At 45.0% G+C, this 25,241-nt stretch overlaps 1 protein-coding gene across 1 annotated transcript in view; it reads right to left on the bottom strand.

Moving 5' to 3' along the window:
• DGLUCY (D-glutamate cyclase) overlaps positions 1-25,241 on the bottom strand; it is a 65,182-nt gene that overhangs the window by 38,229 nt on the left and 1,712 nt on the right. The window contains 6 exon segments of the mRNA XM_050953273.1: positions 2,216-2,413; positions 6,999-7,100; positions 7,103-7,120; positions 9,143-9,293; positions 10,542-10,740; positions 16,815-16,968. Of these exon segments, the coding sequence (XP_050809230.1) occupies positions 2,216-2,413; positions 6,999-7,100; positions 7,103-7,120; positions 9,143-9,293; positions 10,542-10,740; positions 16,815-16,968 (822 nt within the window).

The raw sequence follows: 25,241 nt of genomic DNA, 5'->3' as shown, positions 1-25,241 counted from the left end.
TACTAAAACTTGGGGGGAAAACCCTTAAAAGAGTCGTTGTTGACATTGTTCACAGTTACTTCAAGAGTTGTAGGTAAACTGTTATGCATTCATAGATGGCTAGATATTTAGTTCATAAATTTTCCTTTAGAGATTGTGTCATTCTCCCTCTATCTGTTCAAACCCTGAAAAAAATAAACTTTGGTCCGTACTACAGCAGAAAGGTAAGCTGAAGTACTGAACAGGAAAGAAATACAATGTCTGATCTTAGTATGTTGCCTTCCCCAAACTTGTTATACATAAACATTTAATCTAAGTAAGATATTATTCCATTCAGAAGAAGTCAGTGTTTAAAAGTACATAGACAAATAAAATCCACAGCACACTTTATATATGAAGGAGTGAAATGGTACTGCAAAGTTGTTAAAAAAGTAGCCCTCGTCGACATCATCTCACATAGGGAATTATCCTTGAGCTGATGCCAGTATGTTTAAGAGCTCTGCAGTTCATGTACTAGCAATTGCTACTAGTATTCATTTATCTATAGATCCCTACCAAATTCACGGCCATGAAAAATGCATCATGGACCGTGAAATCCGGTCTCCCCCATGAAATCTGGCCATTGTAGAGGGGGTCATGGTATTGCCACCCTTACTTCTGCATTACTGCTAGCGGAGGCACTGCCTTCAGAACTGGGCAGCTGGAGAGCAGTGGCTGGGAGCCCAACTCTGGAGGCAGCACTGCCACCAGCAGCAGTACAAAAGCAAGAATGGCATGATATAGTATTGCCACCCTTACTTCTGTGCTACTGCCTTCAGAGTTGGATGCTGGAGAGTGGCAGCTGCTGTCTGGACACCCAGCTGTGAAGGCTGCAATGCTATCAGCAGCAGTGCAGAAGTAAGGGTGCCAGTACCGTGACCCCTCTACAAAGCCTTGCCAACCCTGCACCCCAACCCTTTTTTAGATTGGGACTCCCACGGTTATACCACCATGAAATTTCATTAAACCCTATGACCGTGAAATTTACCAAAAGGGACCATGAATTTGGTACGACCCAGTGCTTAATTTGTGCCAGGGCTTGCCAGGACTGAGCCCTGTCTCCTCTAAGCTTGCCACACCAGTTATGAAAGTAAATAATTGCTTGAGCCCTGGCACCTAATTGCTTGAGCCTCAGCACTTCTTTCATTACAAGTAGGGCCCTATTTATATACAGTAACTAGATTTCTTCCTGGTGAGAACTAGCTTGTGGGTCTCCAGTCACCTTGCAGCAGTCAGGTGCATCTGCCTAGGGTTTTCAGTGATGGTCAGAGTACATGATGTTAGCGTGAAAATGAGTGTAAGGCAAACCCTCAGCTGGACCAGGGCTGCTCACTCAGCTACGACTCACCCCTCCAGCAGAGCCTGCAGTGACTCATCTCTCAGGCATGCTGCAACAGCCTATCCAAGGTGACCCCCAGGCACAGATATTTCACACTCCTCACCACAGCCACAACTTGATCTGTGCAACAGCACCATTTGGCTAGGAATCTTCCTGCTGCTTCATGGTGTTACAGATTCCCTAGGCTTCCAGCCTGCCCTTGATCCTATCCCTGTTTCTGCTCCAGCCTTGCCTAAGCCTTGTTCTAGCCCACTTCAGCTGCTCCAGCCTTGGTCCTGACCAGCTCCAGCCCTGCACCCAGCTCCTGATCCCCAGACTCTTGGACTGACTCCAGCCCAGTTTCAACTTCATCCTCTTTCCAAATTCTGACTATGATCCTGAGTTGGCACATCTCTGGACTCTGACCCTGGTTCTTACCCACGGCTTGTCCCTGGACCTCAGTTTCAGTGCTGCCCTCGGCCTGGTCCCAACTCTACCTCAAGCTTCAACCCTTGATATCTGTTCTTGGACACTGCTTTAACCACCAGGCATGACTATCTAGAACTCAGAGTCTGAAAATGAGACCAGGAATGGGAACTGAATTGATGCCTGCCTTTATCCAGTGCAGACCAGTACCTTAGACTGGCCCAAAGTAGTCCATTTGGTAAGGTGGAAGGAGAGAAGTAACAATGTTCAATCAGAATAATCTAACATTGGAATTCTTTGTAATGTTTGGAATTAGCTTTCAATTTTTACTATTTAAGGTCAACTGCGCAATATCTAAATGAACGGAATGGATCATACTGATTTAGTATGACAAATCTTGTGTTTCCAGAATTATTAATTCTTCAATAACTCAAGAAAAAAATGTTTTTTTACCTGGATCTACTCCGATTAGGCTTTCTAGCTCTCTTATCTTTTGCACAGCTGTTTCTGATGCAATGCTATAATGCAAAGGATTTTGACAAATGCAGTGGACCTTGGGGATTTCTTTAGAGTTATGAACTGGAGCATCTTCATTCTTCAGATCAGTAATAAACATGCACCCAGGAGAATGTGTAAAAGCCAGCGGAGACTCTACAATAGATGGAAAAACTTAAACTCAATGAACTAATACAATATACTAATAACAAATAAAAATATTATTGATAAAGCACCAGAACGATAAGAAAAATAGAAAAGTTGCATCCTAAAACATATACATGTTCCCTACCCCAAAGAGCTTACAATATAAGATGACAAGTGACACGTGAAGGGAGCTAATCAAATATATACATAAGTAACATTGTAAGTTTGTTTGTGTATGTGTATATAGACACACACAAACATATCTGAAGGAAAGAATGGTGGGCTTATGGATCAGTTGAACGCATTTTCACTTAAGAAAAAGACTATATGAAAACCCATTTAGATGATCGGGCTTATATTTTCAGAAGTGTCCCCATTTTTGTTACCCAACTTGAATGATTTGGAACCTGATTTTGGAGGCACTGAGCACTTGTAGCTCCTAATGGAGTTAATCTGAAAATCAGATCTTAGATGTCTCAAGTTGGGCACCCTAAATCAGTGATAGTTTTGACAATTCAGGTACAAGTGACTTGCCTACAGTCATACAATGAGTCAGTGGTACAGCTGGGATTAAAAATATAATCAGTCACCCACTTCTGTAGTCCAAACACTAAACAACATTGCCTTTCTTCAGTATCTGTGAATTTGCTATATAGTAAATGTGTGTGAGAGGCAGCCTACCCACTGCAAGCACTACTCCAGTCCATGTAACGAAACTAACTTTGCAGAAGCACTAAAAAAATACAGTGGGCCTCATTCTCCATTGCTTTTGCTTTGTGTAATCATTTAGACCCAATGTAAAACACTGCCACTTTGATTTGCAAGCATTTCACATCCACTGTGCCCTCACTTTGCATTAAATATAAATGACTGCATAAGGTGCAGTGTAGAGCTGTGTGGAGAATGGAAATGCTGCTTCATAAAGAATCCTGAAGCTTGTTTTTGTTGTGATTTGGAACAAACCCCCAAATTTTTGAAATTATCTGTGAAAGAAAATTCAGGAAAAAAATTTTTTTGGATCAAAAAAAAATTTTTTTTTTTAAGAAAATCAAAATGTTTTGTTTCAGTTGACTTTATTTTATATTGTAAAATATAATTAGGCTTGGCAAAATTAGATTTTTAAAATAATTTTGACATGTAATATTGATGTTTATTTTTCAGCATATTGTTATTGAATTACATTTTTATAGCAGTGTAAAATTATGGTTTTAAAGAACAGTAAAAGCTGTGTTATCTGGCCCTGTACCAACCAGAGAGCTCTATAAACTGGCATTTCTAATCTTCATAGAAAGTCTGCTTTATAGTCTCGGTTGGTGCGAGGCTGGCAGGCTCCCTATGTGGCTTCCTGGAAGTGGCGACATGTTCCTGCTGCTCCTAGGCGGAGGAAAGGCCACGAGGGATTCAGAGTGCAGGAGGGGGGTGCAGGGCTGGGGCATGGCAGGGGGGGTGAGGGCCACAGGCTCTCAGAGTGAGTTTGGGTGTGCGGGGGGATTGGGGCATGGGCTCTGGGAGGGAGATTGGGTGTGGGAGGGGATGGGGGGTGCTGGATCCGGGCAGGGTGCTCACCTTGGAAGCAAGCAGCGACCAGTCCCTGTGGCCCTTAGATGGAAGCACAGCTAGGTGGCTCTGCGCATGCTGCCCCCGCCCCAGCGCTGGCCTGCAGATCCCATTGGCTGGTTACTTATCATCTTATACAGTAACTGGAGTTTAAGTTGTTTTATCCATGTGGGTGCTCCATTTGAGGATGTGCGTGAGCTTGTGCACTCTCGATCAGAGATTCTTCTGCTAGTATATCCCACCTGTATTGTATGCTGCCTTATGCTCTGGTAAGAGGGCATATAGATAGAAGCAGATCCACACCTCTCCTGCTCCTTCTCAACCTCAGAGCATAGTAAAAGTCCAAAGCAAAGGGGAAAGGAAGGTGAACAGTGGAGCACCCATACAGACAAAACATCTCAAAGAATTCCAGTTACTGTACAAGTTAAGTAACCTCTCCTTCTCTGAGTGTTGTCCATTTGGGTTGCTCAAGAGGAGACTTCCAAGCAGAATCTTAATGTGGACGAGGATGCTGAGGAGATGGATCCAGTACAGAGTGCAGACCAGCTTCACCAAGTATCATGTCCACTTTGGTGGCATGGAATAAGGGATAATGCTGCGAAAAATATGTGAATGCAGGACCAGGTGGTGGCCTTGCAAATGTCCTTGAGGCATACTTTCCTAAGGAGGGCACTGGAACTAGATTGAGCCTGCATGAAGCGAGTAGTGACTCTAGGAGGGTGGGTACAAACAGGGCTGGCTCCCCGTTTTCTCCTGCCCCGAGTGGCCAAAAAAAAAAAAAAAAGCAGCGGCAGCGCAATCGTGCCGCTCCACTCTTCGGCGGCAATTCGGTGGCAGGTCCTTCACTCCAAGAGGGACTGAGGGACCCGCCTCCGAATTGCCGCCGAAGACCCGGATGTGCCACCCCTTGGTATTGCTTCTTTAGCTGGTGCCTTGAGTCGGCCATGGGTCTCATAGCATGCCAAAATGCTTCCTGATACCTACTCACACAGTCTCTGAGAGGAGATTGAGTGACCCATCATCCTCTCTGCAAAGCAAACTAAGAGCCTGGGAAAAACCCTGAAGGGCTTAGTTATGCCTGCGTGAAGTTAAAATATGTTGATATGTAGTGACAACTTTTGAGGAGTCCATTTGCCTTGGGCTTTAGGATTTTGCAGTTGACCACTGGAGGCTATATGGGAGGCAACCGTGGTGATGATGCGTGTGGGAGATGGACATGAGAAGGGGGTTCCCATACAGACTTTTAAAGGGTCCTTCCAGCAATTGAAGGAGTCGAGTACCATCTGAGGGCCTGACACTTCCCTGGGAGTGTAGGTTGTCTTGGGCCTGCTGAGCATGTAGGCTGTCTTGAGCCAGGCTTGAAGACACAAGGAGCTCAGCCTTGCATGAGGGATTACAGACATTCAGACTGCTTTGTGTCCCAGAAGCTGAAGACAAGTTCTCCCTGTGGTTCATGGGCTCTGCTGTAAGAATGAAGATCATGTTGGACCTCTTGGCAAGCCTGTCCACAGGTAGGTATGTTTTGCCTGTCTCTGAGTCTATGCAGTGCATGGGTGTCAGGGTTCATATGTTGAGGTGAAGGCTTTGGGGGTGGAACAGAGCTAGGGCCTTCTTGGTGGCCAACTGGACTTCCAGGAAAGTATGGTCCTTGAGAAGCCAGTTATCCTGATATGCAACAATGACTATTCCTAACTATTGAAGGTGGGCTTCGAAGCCGGAGAGAAGCCATGGCCCGGCACCTGCTGAGGACAGAAAACACCAGCGCCCGCAGCCTGCAGCCCCGGAGAAGCTGGAGAGAAGCCGCAGCCCCGCATCTGCCAGGGACAGAGAACACCGGCACCTGCAGCCCCAGAGTACTCTGTCCCCAGCAGGTGCGGGGCCCTGGCTTCTCTCCCCTGCTGGGTATTAGGCAGGCCCCGCGCCTGCCAGGGACCGAAAACACCGGCGCCCGCAGCCTGCAGCCCCAGAGTTCTCTGTCCCCAGCAGGCGCGGGGCCACAGCTTCTCTCCAGCTTAAGCTGCGGCCCTGTGCCTGCGGGGACCGAGAACACCGGCGCCCGCAGCCTGTAGCCCTGGAGAAGCCGGAGAGAAGCAGCAGCCACACGCCTGCCAAGGACAGAGAATACTGGTGCCTGCAGCCTGCGGGCCCCAGAGTTCTCTGTCCCCGGCAGGCGCAGTGCCACGGCTTCTCTCCCCTGCTGGCCACTAGGCGGGCACACATAAATGCCCCGGCGGGCTCCATGACACTTGCAGGCACCATGTTGGGGACCACTGAGCTACGCTATTCACATAGCAGAAGTTGCATATCTTAGATCGACCCTGCGCAGTAGTGTAGACAAGCCCCAATACAGGAGAGGCAGCTGGAATGCCTATCACAGAAGAGAGAAAGACCTGTGTCAGGATTGGAAGGGCTTGAATCCTGGGATCTTGGGCATACCCTGCCAGGAAAGCTGCCAGTCAAGAAGGCCAGAGAGAAAAGGGGGCTCTCAAAGAAAGAAGGAACAGATGGGGGAACCCACCTTCAAAGAACATCTGTGCTATAAAATGTAAATTAACAACAGCAAAAACAAAACAAATATCAATAACTAAAAATTAATTATAAAACAAAAATAAAGAGTAAAAGGGTAGAAGAATAACTATGTCAACTAGATAGCTGATACCACAGAACTCCATCTCAAGCTGCAGGCAGTTAAGAATGAACTGGAGTAGCATGGGTCCACTCCTCCCTACATGTTTGCATACTGGAGCACAACGAGGTGTACAGTGCAGGTGCAGCCGTGAAGGCACTACTAGCCAAAAGGTCTCCGAGAGTGCATGGGCATGTGCACAACCTCATGTGGAGCACCCGTAGGGAAAATAACTCAATGAACTGTTCCAACAGAAAATGAGCACATCTAAGATTTTCCAACCTGCTTTGGTTCAGGGCAATGAAGATCAGACCCACTAACCACATCCTGCCAATAAGAACTCTCTCAGTGTACAGTGAGCAACATAAAAATGAAACCACGGTTATCTCAAACATAAAAAGTCCATCATACTGCAGTTGCTGACTGCTTCCACCCCTGTTACTCCACAGGCCCAAAACACTGGAACATCCTGAAGGTGAGGCTGAACTGGATCTCCATAGTCTGCGCTGGAAGGTTTTGGATTCCTAATAGGCCTATGATTGACAAACAGTAAAACAACATTAAATTCCAGCAAAGCAGTAGTGGTATAAAGCTGAGCTCACCCAGTGACACTGTTAAAATTGCAGCATGGAAAGCAGTAATGGCAAGGGCCACCTATGACTCTAATGGCCTCTTAGGTTCCCCTAGCATGCGTGTATGTGTTCTCGATTCCTGTCCTAATCTTACACGCCTTACATTTTTTTTGTATATTAGTAAAACACGGATGATGACATTTTATTACATATTATATCTGGCTATATCTGAGACAAATGAAAACCTGCTGAGCACTCTCTGAATTTTACAGTTCCAAGGAAATGTTCTTACAATATCTGATCTGTTCACTCAAGATATTTCCATAAGAATAGTGATGGGTTATTCCTATTTGCCCATGCAGGCATGTTCCTATCCAGTGCTTTGTCCAATTCATCTTCATTAACTAAAGATATGGGCCTTCACTACTTCCCTTTGGCAGTTATTCCACAGCCTATTAGATCTCACTATCAAACTTTTCCTATTCTTCAGCCTAAATCCTTTGCTTGATTTAATTCAATTATTTCTAGTTATACTGTCCTGGATCATCCTAAACAACTGCTTTCTCTCCTTTGTGTTTATATTCTTCAGACACTTGCAGCTGGTTTTCTTATCCCACCCCCACCCACCTGCCTTAGACTTCGAGTGAGCCACATGTGATTATTTAAAACACTCCTCAGAGATCAACAAAAATAGCCTCTTAATAATTTTTGTTGCTCTTCTCTGAACTCACTCCAATTTGTAGTTTGCCTTCTAGAAGTTAAATACCCAGACCGGTATGCATTATTCTAGGTGCAGGGTCACTAGTGCCATATAGACTTTCCTCCATGCTCTGTGATTTGATATAGCCAATAACTTCACTGTTTTTTTTATTACTGTCATATCATAATAAAAGGTCATTTCTAATATGTTTTCCACTGTTGCCCTTTGATATTTTGCTTTCCAAACATAATCTTCCTATTGAATAGATGTATTCCATTTTCCCCTACATGAATGAGCTTACATTTTTCTATGCTGAACTTCATTTTGCTTCTTCCTGCCTATATTTCTAAACTCTCCAATTCAGTTGTATTATTTTCTCTGTCCTCACAGTTGTTTTTAACACATCTTAGTTCAATATCATTTTAAAATGCAATGTGATGTTTACTTTCAAGTTCATTAATGAAGATGCTAGATAATACAAGACTTACAACTGATCCCGTCTTGAAATTGACATCTCCCAATACTGCCATTTATTGTTACCCTTTCCAATGATGGGACAGTGCACATATTCAAGCCAAATCACATATATTTTTCAGATAAGATTTAATCAAATACTTTACTAAATCCAAATAGACTACAATGAGGAGTCCTTGTGGCACCTTAGAGACTAACAAATTTATTTGGGCATAAGCTTTCACGGGATATAACCCACTTCATCAGATGTATGGAGTGGAAAATACAGTAAGCAGGCCATTTCAATTAGGGTGCATGTGTCTCATTGGCCTCATCAGCACCGAGCCCCCACTTGGTAAGGCAACTCCCATCTTTTCATGTGCTGTATATTTATACCTGCTTACTGTATTTTCCACTCTATGCATCTGATGAAGTGGGTTATATCTCACGAAATCTTATGCCCAAATAAATTTGTTAATCTCTAAGGTGCCACAAGGACTCCTCATTGTTTTTACTGATACAGACTAACATGGTTACCACTCTGAAACCTGTCACCAAATAGACTACATTACTTCTTTCCCTGTTGCACACATCCATCTTTTTATCCAACACATTTTCTCTGTTCAGTCACATCAAACTTCATCTCCAGCTAAACTAAACTGTAAACAAATCAGTACCTATGTACCTATAAAAAGGTTTAGATTTTTATGTAGCCACTTGAAATTTAGGCTGAAGTTTATTGTCCCCCATACTTTTTGTCAATTTTTCCCCTTAGCTTTATGGCCAGTGTAATACACTCCTAGAGTGAAATGTATGGAAAGTACACTGACCAGGGTTACCAATGTGAACTGGTGCTCCATGTGAGTCTTTCAATGGATAAGTAGCTTCCACAATTGCTTCTAACTTGTCTTCAGGAATTGGTCTCATTGTGACCACTAAATTGCAGCAAAAACTAGAAACTCTGCAGCAAGGCAAATCTGTCTGACAAAATTTAAAAAATAACCAAGGCATTAGCAGGAATTGAAAAACTATCAAGGCTTATTTTCAGTTCTGAAATGATTATGCACCCTTGAATTTACAAGGGGCACATTTTAACACACATTTTTAAAGAATTTTGAGTAATATTGTAACTAGTATCCAATGAAAATAATCCATTTCCTATAACAATCAATAGTGAATAAATCAGCCATTCTACCCTTTAGCTCTTGTAATTAAGATGTTTTACAGTGAATATCTTCTGCACCATTAATTATATTTTAAGAGCTAAATCCTCAATTTGGCATATGCAGCACAAATCTTGGTAAACCCAGATATATTATGGACCCCAGGTGTGTAGCCTAGCTGTTGGTTTTCTCTCCTTTTGGGGGTGGGGGGAGGGTAAAAAGCATAAAGAAACAGATCTATTGGCCACAACCCTCCATGCATGCTAAAATGCAGAGAAACTGAATATAGCAGAGTTTGCAAAGATCCTACAGATCCTTATCGCAGTACACCACAAAACTGGCAATCTTCCATTTCCATTGCAGAAATACTCAAGTTCCATTGGGCCGGGGCCTTTCCTGCCCATGGAAGAGGAGCCACAGATTGGTCCTAAGAAATTTTAATGTTGAGTCATTTCCACTTAGAAACACAAATCTAGGTTATAAAGATAAAACGTCATTCAAAGTTAATTTGTCATTTGAGATACGGTAAGCAAACCAACAAATAATAGTGTCTGCACATGAAATGTTTAATAAAAGGTATTAGATTTCAATTAAAGTGTAGAGAAATAATAGTTAAGGATCGTTCATAGGTCTACTTTCAAAAGGTAGCATTTATTTTATCTTGCTATTGCCATTATTGCAATAAATAATGATATTTTTAAATTCTAGAATGTAATAAACATAATTAAGACAAATTCTTCTTTGTAAACAACTTCACATATTTTCTCCAACCTGAAGACTAACATAGGCTCTCACTGTGAGAGTGATTTTTTTCTTCTCATTGAGACCAAGAAAACAGAAACAAACATGTTGAATGATAACCCAAGGTGAAAGAAAAATCCATTGCATAGTACAGTCAACCTTTTAACTAAACAGCAAATCCATGTGGAGATACTAAAAGTGGTTTAATAATAGCCAATATTGTGTGTATTGGAGATGGTCTGCAGTACAGGTTTCAGTGTACAAAAATGTGCTGATGTAACCCAATCTGAACCTCGATGTAATTTAACAATTATTGTGTTCTTACCTTGCACATGCTTACGTTGCATTTCTGCTCAACGTTCCTTAGAGGAACACCAACCTTGTGGGCTGCCTTTTCAAATAAGACCCTGCAGCCTAAGTAAAAAGTCACCATGTCTTTAAGCTGATCAAAATAATCCTTTAGACTTGTCAAAGTGCCAGTACAAGCTCCATACTCATATATCCTGTATTGCAGGCAATCAGTTCTAATGAAATACAGAAACAGCTATACTGTCACAATTATCACAATTTTTTTAAGCAAAATGAATTAGAAGAATTCAAGAAATGTTGGCTAAATTGACATTCATGAAGTGTTAAAGCTCAGGATTTTTCCAGTTCTGTCCATTTCTTTTTCTTCTTGGTGATAGTGTAACCAACACAAAAAAACTGGTTAATCTACCTTGCTGTAACTGTTCACCTTTAATATGGGTTGTACATGTCTGTTCCATTGTGGGTGTGAGTGCACCCTGTGCACAGATGTTAGAGATTTTTTCCCCCTGAGTGGCACCAGTTGGTGTGGCTTGACCAGAGCCAGCTCTGGCTTTTTTGCCGCCCCAAGCAAAAAAACCCAAAAAACAAAAAAACCACCTGTGGCATGCCTGGAGCAGCAAAGCAGGAAAAAAACAAAAACCTGCATGGCGGCCGGAGCCAGGGTGCAGGGGGACTCCCTGCACTGCAGACGTGCCTCGGCTAACGGGGGGGTGGGGGGGGAGGGAGGGTGAGGAAGTGGGGAGAGAGAGAGAGAAGGGGGGAGGCCAGGGCTTCAGCAGGGCACTCACCATGTGGCCCTGACCACCGCACTGCCTGCCAGGAGGGCTCTGTGCTGCTCCGGGCAGGAAAGGAAGCAGGCTGCCCTGTCAGGCTTGCTACAGACCTGGCATCAGCCTAGGCAGACGGAGCGCACAGCCCGCTCCTGGCAAGGCACTCCCCTCCTCCATGCCCCTGCCCCCAACAGGGCAGCTGGATCGGCAAACAAAACAAAACAAAACAAAAACGGCTGTGCTGTCCTAGGATTGGGCGGAATGCCGGCCTGTAGAATCTGCCGCCCCAAGCACGAGCTTGCTCAGCTGGTGCCTGGAGCCGACCATGGGCTTGAGAGCCCTCTGTCGCCATGCAACACTGCGTGCTGGTATAAGAGAGCAGAGCTGCCACTGACCCGCCATAGTTCCTTTGTACCAGACAAACTCCAATAGAGAGGGGATAGTGGGAGGGTTGTGGAATGGACATATGGAACACATCTTGAGGAATAACAATTAAAGAAAGGAAGGTAACTGGTTTTTATTCTTTGAGTGATTGCACATGTCCATGCCTCTGTAGGTGACTCAAAAGCAAACATGCAAGGAGGTGGATTTGGAGTCTACCTGAACAGTGATTTTAAGATAGCCTGTGCAAAACTGGCATTGTCTCTGGACCAGTGGTTCTCAACCTATTTACCATTGTGGGCCACATATGCAGCTCTCTCTATGTGTTATGTGGGCCGAATCCTCACAATATATATACTACCTCTATGGTCCTGAGGATGTCACACGGGCAACAGCCGTGGGTTTGAGAACAACTGCTCTTGACTGACAGAAATGGCATAATGAGATGCAAAACTGTGGACTGATGACCAAGTGGCTGCTTTACAAATGTCTATAATTGACACTTGCATTAAGAAAGCTGCAGAAACTGCCTGCGCACTAGTAGAATGCACCCAGTTCCCTAGTTGGTGGGATTATATTAACCAGTTGGTAGCATAAATGAATGCATGAAGAGATCCAGGAGGAGATTCTCTGACTGGAAACTGGTTGGCCCATAGTTCTGTCTGCAACTGCTACAAACAACTTCATAAAGGATCTAAAAGATTTAGTTTGTGTCAGATAGAAAGCTAAAGCCCTTCTTCTCACATACAAGAGTGAAGCTTTTCTTCATCCATATGTGCATTGTGTTTCAGATAGAACGTGGACAAATAGATTGCTTGATTAATATGAAAATTAGAGACTACTTTTGTGAGAAATTTTGGGTGAGGGTGAAGATAAACTTTATCCTTATGGAAAACTGTATGGGCGGCTCTGACATCAGAGTTTTCAACTCACCCACCCTTCCGACTGAGGTAACTGCCACCAGAAATGCTATCTTCATGGAAAGGTGAAGGAGGGAGAAAGTTGCAGGGGGCTCAAAGTGTGGTCCCATCAATTTTGCTAGGACTAAGTTCAAAAGATCCCAAGATGGGATGGGGTCTCATATGTGTGGGTGTAATCTGACCAAGCCCTCTAAGAATCAGGTGATGATGGGGTTAGAGAAAAGGGATCTATTATCCACCAAGACATGGAAGGCTGAAATAGATGCCAGATATACCCTTTTTAATTTTTTCTTTTTAATAATGGAGATACCTTATCTCCTAGAACTGGAAGGGACCCTGAAAGGTCATTGAGTCCAGCCCCCTGCCTTCACTAGCAGGACCTAGTACTGATTTTGCCCCAGATCCCTAAGTGGCCCCCTCAAGGATTAAACTCATAACCCTGGGTTTAGTAGGCTAATGCTCAAACCACTGAGCTAGCCCTGTCATAAACAGATAGCTAAGGGTTAATGTCTCTTTCACCTGAAAAAAAAGTAATCTGAAGCACCTGACCAGAAGACCAATCAGGAAACAGGATTTTTTTCAACTCTGGGTGGAGGGAAGTTTGTGTCTGGGTTCTTTGTCTTCTGCCTGAATCTCTCTCAGCTAGAGAAGGATTTTTCTATTTCCTGCTTTCTGATCTTCTGTTTCCCAGTTGTAAGTACCAAAGATCAGATAGGGGATTTTTATGTTCTTTTGTATTTACATGTCTATAGTTGCTGGAGTGCTTTGAATTGTATTCTTTTTGAATAAGGCTGTTTATTCATATTTCTTTTAAGCAATTGACCCTGTATTTGTCACCTTAATACAGAGAGACCATTTGTATGTATTTTTCTTTCTTTTTATATAAAGCTTTCTTTTAAGACCTGTTGGAGTTTTTCATAAGTGAGGAACTTCAGGGAAATTGAGTCTGTACTCACCAGGGAATTGGTGGGAGGAAGAAGTCAGAGGGAAATCTATGTGTGTTAGATTTACTAGCCTGACTTTGCATTCCCTCTGGGTGAAGAGAGAAGTGCTTTTTGTTCCAGGACTGGAATTAGAGAGGGTGGACTCCCTCTGCTTAGATTCACGGAGGTTGCTTCTGTGTAGCTCTCCAGGAGCACCTGGAGGGGGGAAGGGAAAAAGGATTATTTCCCTTTGTTGTGAGACTCAAGGGATTTGGGTCTTGGGGTCCCCAGGGAAGGTTTTTGTGGGGACCAGAGTGCCCCAAAACACTCTAATTTTTTGGGTGGTGGCAGCAGTACCAGGTCCAAGCTGGTAACTAAGCTTGGAGGTTTTCATGCTAACCCCCATATTTTGGACGCTAAGGTCCAAATTTGGGACTAGGTTACTGACAAGCCCTCCCCCCAGATCCCTCATAGAACTAATTGCAATACTTTGTTTTAAATCTAGAAGATAGTCCAGCATGAGGTTCAGGGGCCCGTCTCTGGAAATACACCTTTCCTATAAGATCAAAAGGAGAAGTGCTGCCATTTAGCCAGTAAATGTTCCTAGTTGAGGGTTTTCTGCTACTCTGAAGCACTTTCTGCATGTTCCTTGACCAGGACTTTTCAAAAGTTGTCAGCCATAAAGCATCCGTGCTGTCAGATGGAAAGTCTGGATGTTGGGATGGAGTAGGTGCCTATGGTCCTGGGAAATGATGTTTGGATCCAACAGGAGAGACAGAGGAGGCTTCACTGACAAGGATAGTAGGATTGAGTACCCAGTGTTGAGGAGGCTATGCTGGTGCTATGAGGATGAGGTGAGCATGGTCTTGTTTCTCTTTGAAGATGACTCTGGGAAGTAAAGGAATCAGAAGGAAAGCATATACAATGGATTCCTTCCAGGACAGGAGAAAAGCATCTGTCAGTGAGCCTGGGCTGAGCCTCCTCAGGAACAGAACTGGTGGCATTTTCTGTTGGTTCTTATTGCAAACAGGTCCACTTGGTGAGTCTCCCAGAGTTGGAAGATGGACCTGGCCATATCTGGACATAGTGATCACTAATGATGATCAGAGAAGGATCTGCTCAGCTGATTCGCTAACATGTTCTGTTTCCCTGGAAAGTAGACAGCTCTGAGATAAACTGAGGCTATACAGAAGTACAAAGGCAAATTGCCTCCTGGCACTGTTGGTTTGATCATGTTCCTCCTTGTCTGTTTATCTAAGGCATGGGCACCAAATTGTCTGTCAGAATTAATATTTTTTCCTCACTACATAGGAGAGGAAGGCCAAGCAGGCTAGACGTATAATTCTTAACTCTCTAACATTTATGAGAGTCTCTAGATCTTGGGATGACCAAAGACCTTGAATCTGCAGGAACCTCATATGAGCTCTTCAGACCACTGAAGACACATCTGTGACCAGACTGAGGACTGATAGCAGGGGAAGAAAGGGAATCCTCAGGCAAACTTTCAGAGGGTCCATCTATTAATCCAGAGATGACAAACTAAAGTAGAGACTTGAACCACTAGCCATGCCTGCAGCTTTCTGAGATGTAGCCTGGTGTGTCAAACTACACAGGTACATACTACCACGTGGCCTGGAAAACTGAGGCAGTTATGTTCTGTTACGACAAGGTATGTTCTCAGTTGCAGTACTAGGTCTTGTAAAGTTGTAAACTTGTGAAGTTTTGAACCTGGCTTGTGATAGAAAGGCCTTGGCCTTTGTGGAGTCTAAGACTGCCCCGATGAACTCTATTGTCTATACTGAGTTCAGGGTTGATTTGTCTCAAGTTAGTAGGAGCACAGTGCAAAGAATGTGGACAGGACAGTGTATATAGTGGGCAGGACTTGAGCCTTGGACCGACCTTTGATCAACCAGTCATCCAGATACAGGGACAAATAGGGGCACCCGATGTTCATAGATGAGCTGCTGCAACTGCCACGCACTTTATGAACACCCAAGGAGCAGCTGACAGCCCCAATGTAAGTACCGTGAACTGACAATTGCAATCATTCGCCACAAATCTGAGAAGCTTCTGATGGTCATGGCATATTGCAATATGGAAGCAAGCATCCTTTAAGTCAAGGGCAGATTACCAGTCCCGCTGTTCCAGGGAAGGAATAATGGAAGCTAGTGTCATGATAGAGAATTTCATTTTCTTCAGGAATTTGTTCAACCCTCCTAGATCTAAAATAGGCCTGAGTCCCCCCATTTCTCCTGGGGGATGATGAAGTAGCAGAAATAGACGCCCTTCCTCATGAGGTACAATGGGACTTCCTCTATGGCCTCTGCCTGAAGAAAACATTAGACTTCCTATTGAAGGGCAATTTTGAGAGAGTGGTCTCTGAAGAGGGATTGGGAAGGGGCCATGCTTAAGCACTAAAACTGTCTAAGTATAACTAACAAAATACTAATTTACAACAGTATCTATATGCAGAAAAGAGTGAGGGAAGCACTTGTTACTTTAAGTCTGGATCACTCTGAAAACCGTCACTGGCGGTAAGAAGAAACTGAACAGGTCAAGGAAGACTGCGCTCTCTTATACCAGCATGTAGTGGCACCTGGCAACAGAGGGCACTTGAGCCACGCTACTGGGTACCACTGAGGGAAAAAAAAATCTCTGACATCTGTGCATAGGGCATGTGCACAACCATAGTGGAATGTGGAATCACTTGAAGAAGAACAGTAAAAGCCTCCTTGTCCTACACAACTGCATATTAAGCCAGAAACCCCGTGCACACATTTAAGCCATCTACACATTTTATTCTTGCTAGGCAAATGCCCCTGAGACTGATCTCCTTCTCACGAGCATTACAAAATTATGTTCTTCAGAGTTCTGACTTTTGCTCTGACTGATTGCTCCAGAAGTCAGTCTCCTAACCACCTCTGAGCAATGTAGAGCAACCATGTCAGTGGTGCTATTGGATAAACCAGAAATGGGGAAAAATACTGTAGGCTACCTCTTAAGTCTACTATTAAGAGATCTTTGCAACTAAACATAACTTCATTTTTTGGATCACTGAAACAATTGAAATGTTCATAACAAGGATTGCAAAGGGGTGTTTTGTCAAAAACAAGGGCGAAATTCTATGCCACTGCATCATTCCATTTACTTCAGTTGCAAAGGTATAACAGAAAGCAAGTTGGGCTCGCTGTGCATAAAGCTATGGATGGTCTGCACTCTGGAAAATGTTATCTTCCAGTAATGTCCAGTATCAATATCAGACCTGTGTGACAGCTGGAAAGACTTCCACACTTACTTGATATCAGAATTGCTGCTTAGAGAAGGACATTTCCATTCACCTGGTTTACTTCTGTACAGCAGCGGGAGAGGTCCATCATTTGCATGGCAAAACTTTTCAAAGTCATCAGCAAGGGATTTGTGCAAAATCACAACATTTGCCTGTTTATAGCCTTAAAGTATTAAAGGGAACAATTATCAGCAACTCGTTTAATTGTTAATATATGTGACAGTAATATTTCTGTATGGATCTTATCTAGAGAAGAGATTCTTGTCCCTTGAAAAACAGAATTTTTAAATATACTACAGACTACAATAGTTAAATAAAATTTCAATGTTTTTGGAAAGACTGTTTATAAAATCTCTTCATAGTCAATGTCTACTGCAATCATTTTAGTAGTGAAAGTACTTGGCATTCACCGGTTTGAGGGGGTTGCTTTTCTCTAATAAGCTATTTTATGGGGAAACCAGAAGCCTACAATGACTTTGATTAAATAAAAGCAGCAAAGAATCCTATGGCACCTTATAGACTAACAGACGTTTTGGAGCATGAGCTTTCGTGGGTGAATACCCACTTCTTCAGATGCATGTGGTGGAAATTTCCAGGGGCAGGTATATATATGCTAGCAAGCAAGCTAGAGATAACGAGGTCAGTTCAATCAGGGAGGATGAGGCCCTGTTCTAGCAGTTGAGGTGTGAAAACCAAGAGAGGAGAAACTGGTTCTGTAGTTGGCAAGCCATTCATAGTCTTTATTCAATCCTGAGCTGATGGTGTCAAATTTGCAGATGAACTGAAGCTCAGCAGTTTCTCTTTGAAGTCTGGTCCTGAAGTTTTTTTGCTGCAGGATGGCCACCTTGAGGTCTGCAATAGTGTGGCCAGGGAGGTTGAAGTGCTCTCCTACAGGTTTTTGTATATTGCCATTCCTAATGTCTGATTTGTGTCCATTTATCCTTTTCCGTAGAGACTGTCCAGTTTGGCCAATGTACATAGCAGAGGGGCATTGCTGGCATATGATGGCGTATATTACATTGGTGGATGTGCAGGTAAATGAACCAGTGATGGTGTGGCTGATCTGGTTAGGTCCTGTGATGGTGTCGCTGGTGTAGATATGTGGGCAGAGTTGGCATCGAGGTTTGTTGCATGGATTGGTTCCTGAGCTAGAGTTATTATGGTGCGGTGTGCAGTTACTGGTGAGAATATGTTTCAGGTTGGCAGGTTGTCTGTGGGCAAGGACTGGCCTGCCACCCAAGGCCTGTGAAAGTGTGGGATCATTGTCCAGGATGGGTTGTAGATCCTTGATGATGCGTTGGAGGGGTTTTAGCTGGGGGCTGTATGTGATGGCCAGTGGAGTCCTGTTGGTTTCTTTCTTGGGTTTGTCTTGCAGTAGGAGGCTTCTGGGTACACGTCTGGCTCTGTTGATCTGTTTCCTTATTTCCTCGTGCGGGTATTGTAATTTTGAGAATGCTTGGTGGAGATTTTGTAGATGTTGGTCTCTGTCTGAGGGGTTAGAGCAGATGTGGTTGTACCTCAGTGCTTGGCTGTAGACAATGGATCGTGTGATGTGTCCGGGATGGAAGCTGGAGGCATGAAGGTAGGCATAGCGGTCGGTAGGTTTTCGATATAGGGTGGTGTTAATGTGACCATCACTTATTTGCACCGTGGTGTCAAGAAAGTGGACCTCCCGTGTAGATTGTTCCAGGCTGAGGTTGATGGAGGGGTGGAAGCTGTTGAAATAGTGGTGGAATTTTTCCAGAGTCTCCTTCCCATGGGTCCAGATGATGAAGATGTCATCAATGTAGCGTAGGTAGAGAAGGGGCGTGAGTGGACGAGAGCTGAGGAAGCGTTGTTCCAGGTCGGCCATAAAGATATTGGCGTATTGTGGGGCCATCCTAGCCACCATGGATGTAGAGGCTCTCTACACAAACATCCCACACACAGATGGAATACAAGCTGTCAGGGACACTATCCCTGATGATGCCACAGCACAACTGGCTGCTGAGCTCTGTGCCTTTATACTTACACACAACTATTTCAAATTTGATGACAATATATATTTCCAGATCAGTGGCATTGCTATGGGCACCCGCATGGCCCCACAATATGCCAATATCTTTATGGCCGACCTGGAACAACGCTTCCTCAGCTCTCGTCCACTCACGCCCCAGACATTAGGAATGGCAATATACAAAAACCTGTAGGAGAGCACTTCAACCTCTCTGGCCACACTATTGCAGACCTCAAGGTGGCCATCCTGCAGCAAAAAAACTTCAGGACCAGACTCAAAGAGAAACTGCTGAGCTTCAGTTCATCTGCAAATTTGACACCATCAGCTCAGGATTGAATAAAGACTGTGAATGGCTTGCCAACTACAGAACCAGTTTCTCTTCTCTTGGTTTTCACACCTCAACTGCTAGAACAGGGCCTCATCCTCCCTGATTGAACTGACCTCGTTATCTCTAGCTTGCTTGCTAGCATATATATACCTGCCCCTGGAAATTTCCACCACATGCATCTGAAGAAGTGGGTATTCACCCACGAAAGCTCATGCTCCAAAACGTCTGTTAGTCTATAAGGTGCCACAGGATTCTTTGCTGCTTTTACAGATCCAGACTAACACGCCTACCCCTCTGATATTTGATTAAATAGTCTGGCAAATTGATATGTTATAGAATAGATTATTTTATTTGATGTAAATATTGGCATGGAAATAAAAAGAGTACAATACTTTGTGCATACATCATTTTATTTTTCTTGTGTTAATGCAAAACTGCAACTCAAAACAAGTCTAATAAGTAAAGATCTTTCATTACACAGCCCATTTTTCAATGACATTTGAAACTTAGCCTTGGAAATGTACTTTGGGTTGCAATTTAGCACACAGGGTTTTCTCCTAGGAATGAAATTTTGTCTGTTAGGTTAGATTCAAGTCATTTCAACTATTTCTAAAACATAGGAGAGAAAATAATAAAATTGTTACAGATTCAGACACGTCTGCAATCGACTCAGAACCAGCTTTAATTTAAAATATGTCATTTTTGCAACCTGCTATTCTGTAATAGGCCTCTAGCATCTTTGAGATTTTTCAAAATGAGAACAAATGAAAAAAGCAGATATTCATCTTTAAGCAGCAACTACTAAAATCTACTAAACTACTATGTGATGCTCATTGACTACAACAGGGATGAAGTCAAAGGAGCTGGTCTGGTCTACAGTGTAAAATACACAGATTAATAGTCCCTAAAGCCCACATTTTAAAAGGTATTTAGGTGTTGCTGTACTCCAGGGGTCAGCAAACTTCGGCACGCAGCCCATCAGGGTAATCTGCTGGCAGGCCACGAGACAGTTTGTTTACGGCGACCATCCACAGGCATGACTCCTCACAGCTCCCAGTGGCCACAGTTTGCTGTTCCCGGCCAATGGGAGCTGCAGGAAGTGTACTAAGTGCTGCAACATCTAACTGATTAAAGGAGCCTGTGAAGGGATTGATTCACCACTAGTATCTCCTTGTGGCCAGCCAGGCCTGGTATAGCAGCTCTTTCCCCATCAGATATCTTCTGTGGTGGTCTGCCTCTTCCTGTGACTTGGCCCCAGGTCATTTTAAAGTCTCCCTCCCTTCCCCCTTCCAGGATAGTCAACAAACAGAAACAAGGGGAATTAACGCAAATGAATCATCCCAAAATTGGGTTAAGGCTCTCTTCCTTCAGAGGGCGCTTGTTATGCTGTGGCCCTAAATTGAGCTCACAAGTAATAGAAGGGAATGGCTATATCTCAAGATGAGTCAACATCTGACACTCCCTTCCTTCATGGAGGGTCCATCAGGCAGTGGTCATCTGGGGAGTTCCCGCCGTTAGTCAGCCCTTTCTACAGGAGCGGAGGACTGAAGCTCTGCTTTCCTTCCTGATCTGTCATCAGCTGAGATATACTTTTCCCTCTTAAGCTACTTACTCCAATCTTGACACCTCTCACAGATACAAGGGAGAACAGCTACCCTGAGCCCACATGAGCTTATTAACCCTGTGTTGCCCCATTATTGAGTCTAAATCTCAGTTTTAAAAAGTGACTTAGGCACTTCAGAGCTTAAATTCCATTGACAATCAATAGGCTCCTAAATCAGTCAGGCATTGCAATGTTGAACACAGCAATGCCTAAATACCTTTCAAAATCTGGGACCAACAGTGCCATTAGTACAGGTGATCTCTGACCTGAGGGTACACCCTTTCCAGGCCTTTGAGAAATCGGACAACCATCTTGTGGGAGAGGACTGATCAGTTGTCCACCTTGGGATAGAAGGCAGAAATGGCCATTAGGTGGACCTTGACTGATGAGAGGGCTAGGCCGTGTTGTTCCAGGAGCAGCAGGTACCCCAAGATAAGCTGTATAGATGAATGTAAAGACGAGATCTGTCATTGGGAGCACCAGATGGAGAATCGCTTCCATTTTACAAGGTAGGTGATTCAGGTGCAGGGCTTCCTATTATTCAGTAGGACCTCATGGACCTGCTCAGAGCATGCCTGCTCCTTCTGGTTCAACCAGGGAGCTTACAGGCTGTCAGATAGAGACAGACGAGATTTCGATGTAGCAGCTGACCATGGTCCTGGGAGATCAAGTCCGGGTGCAATGGAAGCTGAATTGGCACCTCCACAGACATGCTGAGGAAAGTGGTGAACCAATGCTGTCTGGGCCATGCCGGGTTTATGAGAATGACTCAAGCTTGCTCTTGCTTGATTTTCACCAGAACCTGTGAATCAATGGAATAGGAGGAAAGGCACAGAACAGGTGATTCATCCATTGCAACAGGAACGCGTCTGTCAGGGAGCCTGGGCTACGGCCTCGCAGAGAGCAGAACTGATTACATTTCCTGTTGATGTGGGTGGCAAACAGGTCTATAAATGGAAAACTCCACCATTGGAAGATGTTGACGGCATCGCAAACTGGCTGGTGCATTGTCTGCTCTGAGGTTGCTCCTCTGTAGGTGTCCAAGGAGCTTGCTGTGGCACCGGAGTTGCTGACACTTGATATTGTGATGCCAGGGGAGATGAGTGGTCCAGTGCGGATCTCGCTCTCTCTCTGTCTCCTTTGGTTTCAGCACCAGAGACCTGGACTTCTCTTGGTGCTTGTGGTGCTTCTACTTAGGGACCAGGGAGGGCAATCAGTGCCAAGACTCCTCGGTCGATGGATGAGTGTTTTGCACAGAAACTAAGGTGCTTGGTGCTGAGTTTGAGCGCGGTTCCAAAGCCTGTCTTAAGGCTGCTTCCATGAGGAGGACCTTCAGTCGAGCCTAAGGTGACCAGATCACCCAGGTCAAATATCGGGACACGGGGGGGCGGGGCGGGGGCAGAGGGGAAAAAAATGGCAGAAGAGCAAAAAAAAAAAAATCCCCCACCCTCGATTCCTCCTCTCTCTTCAAGCGCTGGAAGGAGGCCTGGGAGACTCACGGGAGCGCGGGGCCGCGGTGAGTGTGAGTCTGGCCTGGCCCCAAGCAGGCAGAACTCAGGCAGGGCGGTACCTGGAGGGAGAGTAGGGGGTGGCCTGCGGGGCCAGGTGGCGGCTGTTCTCCCCACCTGGGCAGCAGGACTCGGGAGCACCCGCTGCTGCAGCTCCCACTGCCACGGGGGGAGGAAACGGCCGCTCGCCAAGCTTGGCAGCTGCGGCTCTGGCACCCATGAACCCCCCAAGCCCAGGCCTGCTGCGGGGATCAGGGTAGTAATGCCTATTAAAGGCTCACGTCCTTCCTACAAGTGTTCAAACACATTTGGAGGGTGTGGCTATAAAAGGGGGCATGTTGCCAGGTGCCCTCTCAGTTCCTTCCACTGCTAGGGCAGAATATAACAGTATTACTTAATTAGGACTACAACAGAAGAGGGGAAAGTGGGCAGGGAGTGTGAATATGTTAAGTCCATCTTTGTCATAAACAGAGTGTTAAGGGTCAATGTCTCTTATACCTGTAAAGAGTTACAAGCAGGAAATTGGACACCTGACCAGAAGACCAAGCAGAAGACAAGATACTTTTAAATTCAGGTGGAGGGAAATTTGGGTGTGAGTTCTTTGTTCTTCTCTCGGAGGGTCTGAGAGAGACGTAAATTCGGGTGGAGGGAAATTTGGGTGTGAGTTCTTTGTTCTTCTCTCGGAGGGTCTGAGAGAGACCAGACATTACTACAGGCTCTCTAAGTTTCTTTTCATATAGTAAGTAAAACAGGTGGTTTAGGCTTTTTAATTGTTTTATTCTATTTGCATTTGTGGATCTGGCTGGTTAACTTTTATATGTGTAGTTGCTGGGAATATTTTGATTTGTATTGGTACTGGTGGGAAAGTCTCTTTCTGGTGTCTATAAGCTATAGCACCCTGTAATAGTTACATCTTGAAGTTACAGAGATAATTCTTTACTTTTTCCTTTCTTTTATTAAAAGATTTCTTTTTAGAGAACCTGATTGATTGTTTTTTCTCTGTTTCCCTTGTTTTATTCCAGGGGATTGGGATAACTCACCAGGACAGGTGGGGAGACGGGAGGGGGAGAGATAAAATCTCTCTCTGTTTTCCTTGAATCTGTTTGCCTCTTTGGGGAAGGGAAGGGAGATGCTTCTCTGTATGGTGATTTAAGAGGTTAGATCAGTATCTCAGGATAGCCCAGGGAGGGAAGTTCTGAGAGGGGGAAGGTGAGGGAATGGTTTATTTCTCCTTGTTCTAAGAACCCAAGGGATCTGAGTTCTTGGGGTCCCCAGGGAAGGTTGGGGAGGTCAGAGTGCCCCAAAACACTATATTTTTGGGTGGTGGCAGCCTATCAGATCTAAGCTGGTAATTAAGCTTAGGGAAATTCATGCTAGTATCTCATTCCTGGACTCTAAGGTTCAGATTTGAGAAAGAATGCTATGACAATCTTGAAGAACTCTGGTCACACGTAAGTAACCTTCATTTCTTCTTTGAGTGTCCTCTGCATATTTCCATTCTTGGGATAGCTTGGCAAGCAGTTATTTCAAGAATGGATAGAGGGTTGCAGAGTCCTAATTAACAAGGTGTAGTGAGGTGGCCTGGCTCCCAGCCGCCCCAGAGAGGGATAAGCCCCTCCGGATGCAAAAGTGGGCGGAGCCACTGGAGGCTGCGCCCACCCCCCAGAGGTCAAGGACCAGGATAGGAAGTATAAAAGCCCAACCCCAGGGCTCAGAAGCTGGCTGGAGAGGCTGGATGCTGGTGCCCTAGCTCCCGCTGGGGAGACTCCTGCCACCTGTGACCGTCCTGAAGACTGGCTATACCCATGGAGGCCGGACGCCGATCAGACACCTGAGAAGCCAGCAAGCCTACCAGTGAGAAGGGACCCAGATGAGCTGCCCAGCTTGCCGCTCGCTGAGTACCCTGAAAAGCCCATGGTGCTTGATGCCATGGATGACGCCGACCAGATGCAGGTACTGCTAGAGGGGGAGGTTGGAAGTAGCCCGGAGGCAGCTGACTCTTGTCTGGCTGTGGCACACCCAGAGCTGATGTCAGCCTGTTGCGGCCAGAATCCCCACTGACACAGCAGCAGATCACCTGCCACTGTCAGGGCCTCAAGCTGGGACGCAGTGGAGTAGGCAGCCTGCGTCCCCCCTGCCACCCTATTCACGGGTGGCAGTCTCCCCCTCACCCCGATGCTCAGGACCAGGAGCCTGGGTTTTGCTGCCCCGCCCTGACCCAGGGCCTGGGCTTACTATTTAACTCTGTGCTCAGCCCCTGCCTGAGGGTCTGAGCCCTGAACTGTTTGTTTGCTGCCCTGCCCTGACCGAGGGCCTGGGCTTGTTATTGAACTATTTGCTCAGCCCGTTTGAGGTCCTGAGCTCCCGACCAGGCACTTGCAGCCTGCCCTTATCCAGGGCCGGGCCAGTCACGAAACTATTTGCTCAGCCCCTGCCTGAGGGCCTGAGCCCTTGACTGTTTCCTGCCCCACCAAGCTAACCCCCTCTGACTCACCGGACTTGTGTAATGAGGTGGCCTTGCTCCCAGCCACCCCAGAGGGGCGACCCCAACAGCATGCGCCTGCACAAGGATCGAAGTACTGCTCTGCTAAATGGAGCATTAGGTCTGGCTGTCAAATCTAACACATCATGTTTAGTGAAAATGTGAACTGAATCCCAAGTGGCAGCTTTGCAACATTTTAATAAGGGGAACATGCCTAGCACATGTTGCAGATGTAGCAACCGCTCTTGTAAAGTGAGTCCTAATACCAGCAGAAGGAGAGAAGGAAGAAATGTTATAAGACTCATCTAGACATTGACTAATCCATCTAGTCTAGGACTGGGCAGAAATAGCTTGACCCTTACAGTGTCCAGCATGGGAAATAAACAATTTTGGAGACACACTAAAAGCCTTGGTCCTGCCCAGATAATATGATAAAACACTCCTTGTAGCTAAATAATGCAATCTGGATTCAACTTTATGTGCATGGGGTCTAGGCATGAAAACTGATAAATCAATATA

Source organism: Gopherus flavomarginatus, chromosome 5 (assembly GCF_025201925.1).
Source record: "Gopherus flavomarginatus isolate rGopFla2 chromosome 5, rGopFla2.mat.asm, whole genome shotgun sequence".
NCBI classification, from domain to species: Eukaryota; Metazoa; Chordata; order Testudines; family Testudinidae; genus Gopherus; species Gopherus flavomarginatus.
Note: the sequence above shows the minus strand (reverse complement) of the source record. Positions and strands in the feature narration are given on the sequence as shown.